This window comes from Babylonia areolata, chromosome 8 (genome assembly GCF_041734735.1).
Source record: "Babylonia areolata isolate BAREFJ2019XMU chromosome 8, ASM4173473v1, whole genome shotgun sequence".
Lineage (NCBI taxonomy): Eukaryota > Metazoa > Mollusca > Gastropoda > Neogastropoda > Buccinidae > Babylonia > Babylonia areolata.
The window spans coordinates 3,731,700-3,736,296 of record NC_134883.1 but is presented as its reverse complement, the minus strand read 5'-3'; the positions used below and the strand labels follow the sequence as shown (position 1 = coordinate 3,736,296).

The following is a 4,597-nucleotide window of genomic DNA, read 5'->3' as shown; positions in this document are numbered from 1 at the left end:
CGCGTTGGTCATTGTGCGTGTGTGTGTATGTGTGTGTGTGTGTGTCAGTGTGTGTGTGTGTGTGTGTGTGTGTGCGCGCGCGCGCGCGTGTGTGAGCCAGTTTCAATGCGCACTTTTGAATGTTGCAAACAGGCTTCGGAAATGACTTTTATTTTCAATTTTTTATTTCAAAACATTATCCTGGGGCTTGACTGAAAATGAGTAGATAACAGCATACACTGGACGACATGATCAGACACGTTTAAGTAACTTAGTCATAACTAATTTAAGTTCAGTTCCGAGAACTGACATATTTTTTAAACAAATATTATCCTTCTATTTCGGTTTCATTGGAACGACCAGTGAAGTGTTGACATATAGGCAACGCCTACGTTGCACAGCTTGAGCCAGGCTAGTGTTGACAGAATTATGTGAAGAATGTGTGAGTAACTTTGTTAGTTAAACTGCAGCTGGTTTCAGGCAAGAAGTCTCAAAATGACTGGGTTTGGCAGCCAAATCTGTATTGCTGTCTTCAATCAACAAATCGAGTAGGCCTACTGAAACCACGTCTGTCTACACCAGGTTGTATATTCAGTTCAAAATACACCGTTGGAGCAGGACCCCGTCTGTCAGGCAAACTTCATGACGACTGAAGTGCACTGACTGTACACTGACACACTCATCGGTACGTAGACTGTGCTAAGCCTGTATATAGTAGGCGTAATGTTCAGAAACTTAAAATTCAGATGCAAAGCCAAAGCATAAGCGGATGTATAGGTATATGTTACTATTCTTAGCCTATGCCGATTTCAACACGTACGCTCTCTTATTCACTTTCATTGTCGCAATTGACTTCGATCGGAACCGTCGACTTATATCTTAACTCAGTGATAATTTCTGGCTTTAGAATGACGAGTAGATTTTGCAAACAATTGACTCATTTATGGCACGACCAGACACGTTTAAATATCGTGACTTACTTGACTTATGCCTATAGTGAAACTGAAACTATAGCTCCGCTCGGGAACAAAGGGCCGCAACAGCACTCCTCCAACGGACACGGTTTGGGGCGATCCCCTTTATCTGGGCCCACGTCATTCCGGCTGCCTTCACTTCAGTGTCCGTACTTCTCCAAGTCTGCCTGGGTCTGCCAACTTTGCGTTTGCCTTGGGGGTTCCAGTCAAGTGCCTGGCGAGTGATGTTGAGTGGTGACTTGCGCAACGTGCATATTTAAATATCGTATAATTGGTTTATTATCTGGTTTCGATTACCTGTTTCTTCAACTTCCTACTTTCGGTTTCGTTCGGAAATGAGCGATAAAGTGTTGACATTTATATACGCACACTGACGTTGTCCAAGCCCGGCCAATGTCGACATAGGATGTGTGCTAAAGTGTGTCAGTGAGTGATGTTAAACTTCCGCTGGTTTCGCCGATCAGACAAGAAGATATATTTGTATTGCCTTTGTCTTCAATCAGCAGGGTCTGCAGTATCTACATGTGTCGGTGCTTTGTCACTGAGTACACCCATCCCCGTCAGTGTATACTGAGTATTCGAAACACACCAAGACTGTCATGCAAACCACACAACTGAAGCGCCTGTACGTTGATTACGATAAGCCTGTAGATTGACGTAATGTTGTATGCCGTGAACTGAACTGCCGATGACTTTGTTGAGATTCAAAGACATGAACTGAGTAAAACGCCCAGTTCAGTAATTTGTGGCACACGCACAAACTGAAAAAATCGGCTTGCAAAACCATTCTTAAAGCTAAACGGTTCGCCAACTAGATGGCAAAGTGCTTATAGCCCAGCTAACTGCACATGACCATAACTGACTGACACGTAACCACGTAGGCCTATAGAATTTCAGTTGTGAGGCTAACAAGTGCAGTCTGCGTGCATGGCTATTTTCGCTAGTATTGCGCTCGTCGTCGGTTCGCGCAAAGCAGCACTCTTATCAGTTTTAACTGGTCATGAAGGCGATGCAAGAGGAGGGCGGGGAGAGATAATTATGGAGGTGGAAGGATGAGTGCAGGAGTGCCGGGAATTGGTGGCTGCTGGAATCACTGGGGTTCAAGTTCCGTCTTCCTGGACGGCCAACTCAGTGGGCTGTTGCCAAGCAAAACACAGCCCTTTTGTTTTTCAACTGACTCGGACAAACATGTGCACGCCTCTCTCACGCACACACGCAAGCACATCGTGGCTTCTCGCGAGGGCCACGAGCACTGCACACAGTCACACATGCACACACGGCCGCGCGCGCCCGCTTCATTAATGGTACGGGAAGTGGTGAATTTATTAGTAATGGCATTTACTCTCTCTTTCCTCGTCCAATGTCACTATAAAGAATAATAAGATTTTTCTTTCTTTAAGACGTGAAACTGAAGACTCCTCCTTGAAAGTGTATAACCGGAAGCTTGGCCCAATGAAAATGTCATTTTCTTCTCGTTCTTCCGCGTTCGTGGGACTGATTATTGTTATTTATCATTGTCATCATTATGGTATAAGTTCACAAATGATCACAATGATATGGAAATGGTTTCAGGTCATGATGAACAGAGGTGGAAGAGGTCGAGGCCGAGGATGGGTATTTCCCAGACCGGAAGCTTTTCCACCGGACTTCCAAGGGCAGTATTGGGAAGGGCCAGAGAGATATAACATGTACCAGTTCGGCGGCCCACCTCACGGGCGAAGAGAATTCTACCCACCACAGCACCCTGTCCAAGATGCTGACTGCCGGCAGCCGAGGGGCTATGACGTGCCGTACCGGCCCGGCCCACCTCACAGGGAAAGAAATGTTTACCCACCACCAAACCCATTCCATGGTACCGCCCAGAACTGGCAGTCGTACCGGAATGATTATGACGTCTCTTTCCAATCCATGCCAGAACGGCCATTTTATGAAAATCCGGGGTACAATGGCGCCCTTCACCCCCAGGCTCCATGGACCTCGCAGAACCAAGTCCCATACTCTCCAGCAACAACGCCCAACAGCAGGGACGATGATGCAAATTCTTTAAACCTCAGCTCGCACCCACCGACCAATGAGGAAAGGTACAGGCTCTTTGCAAACATGCTGAGGTGTGGTGAGAAAACGTATGGAAAGACCTACTTGGCAATCTACTGGTTACAATTCAGCGACCGTGACACGCCCCTGAGTTCCCCCCTCTTCGAGAACAATTCAAACGGTCACGCGGAGGATTACCTCTTGGAGCATCTGCAGCTGCAGCTGGATGTCGTCAACCAAGAGAGGCTGCAGTCGGTGTTCATCATGCAGAACGCCAGTCCCTGCTGGAAGTTTGTAAAACTTTATTACTGATTATTTTTTTGCATACCCCCCACCCTCCCCCGAGTATAGGGACGTGCATACTGTTCATTACGTCTGTCTGTCTGTCCCACCAAATACAATAACCAACAAAACTAGCTAACAGCCAACCAGCTATAGTCATCCAACCAGATGGAAACTTGTTTTGTTTTTTTGTTTTTAAAGATGAAATGAATAAAAGAATACGATAAAATGATAAGCCTACAGCTTCACTTTCTCCTGAAACAGAACATCAGTACTTAAGTATGACATTTGTTAGTGCCATGCAAAGTATCATCATGAGCCAAGCGCAATCCAGTACGCGAATGAATTGTCGTTGTATGTGGTATCAGTAATATTCATACATCATGCTTGAACTGATAAAATGCAATGTACTTCGTATCCTAGAGATGTGTTTGAGCAATGTGAGTGTCCCGGCCGGTGGCACTTGCATATGGATGTATCCATTTTCATGCGTACTTAATTGATTGCAGATATTTAATATGTTCAATATAATGCACATTTGAATATGTTTATTCACGAATACATGATACACAAGCATGTAAAAATGTCTGTGTAACAGAGGTTTTAAACCTTTAAAACGAAAAAAATCAAAAAGCCACCGTGCAGGATTGCATAGTGTAGTGTTAGAGTGCCTTTAGTGCATGAGATGTTCCTGTCACCAGAAGTAGAATGATGTTTTATCGGGCTTTGTACAGATGTGCTGAGAACTACATGACCTTGAGGGATCAAATGAAGGGGAATGACGTAAAAATCGTCCTTGTCTTCTCTGCATTTCATTGGCTCAGACGATTGTCATGTCGCCATGATGGACATCGACACAAGTTCATATCCAAGGAGAGACACGAGGAAAACAGAGAAGGCCTACGGAATCTCTGGTGAGTATTATCGCCTCCTGTCTCACATAGTTTCTATCCCTCTGTTCCCCATCACTTCACATTTGCACTGTATGCCTTTACCAACTTCAGTGTGGCGTTCTTGCACCAGAATAAAATCGAAAACCTGAACAATGGAACTGAATTCACCGAAAGTTTCATGAGGTCGATCACGTGGACTTGCGCCCACTGAGCTGATAATTCAGTTAGATCTTCCTCAGTAGCTGACTGTTCCCTCGATTTGGAACTTTAGAACTAAACAAAATGTAACTTGTGAGAGTGCAAAAGTGGCAACGAGGGTGTTGCCCTTTGGCAAATACTGTAGCAGAAACCCAGTCAGGTACACACACACACTATATATATATATATCATATAGTGTGTGTGTGTGAACACAAGGCCTGACTAAGCGCATTGGGT

At 45.0% G+C, this 4,597-nt stretch overlaps 1 protein-coding gene across 7 annotated transcripts in view; it reads left to right on the top strand.

Annotated features, from left to right (window-relative positions):
* Positions 1-296: 296 nt before the first annotated feature.
* LOC143284459 (uncharacterized) overlaps positions 297-4,597 on the top strand; it is an 8,118-nt gene continuing 3,817 nt past the window's right edge. Inside the window, exons 1-3 of one of the 7 annotated variants that reach the window (XM_076591105.1) lie at positions 297-664; positions 2,526-3,277; positions 4,004-4,183. In XM_076591105.1, coding sequence (XP_076447220.1) covers positions 2,529-3,277; positions 4,004-4,183 — 929 coding nt within the window. In that variant the 5' untranslated portion in view covers positions 297-664; positions 2,526-2,528. The other 6 variants (XM_076591109.1, XM_076591106.1, XM_076591107.1 and 3 more) reach the window with 6 other exon arrangements.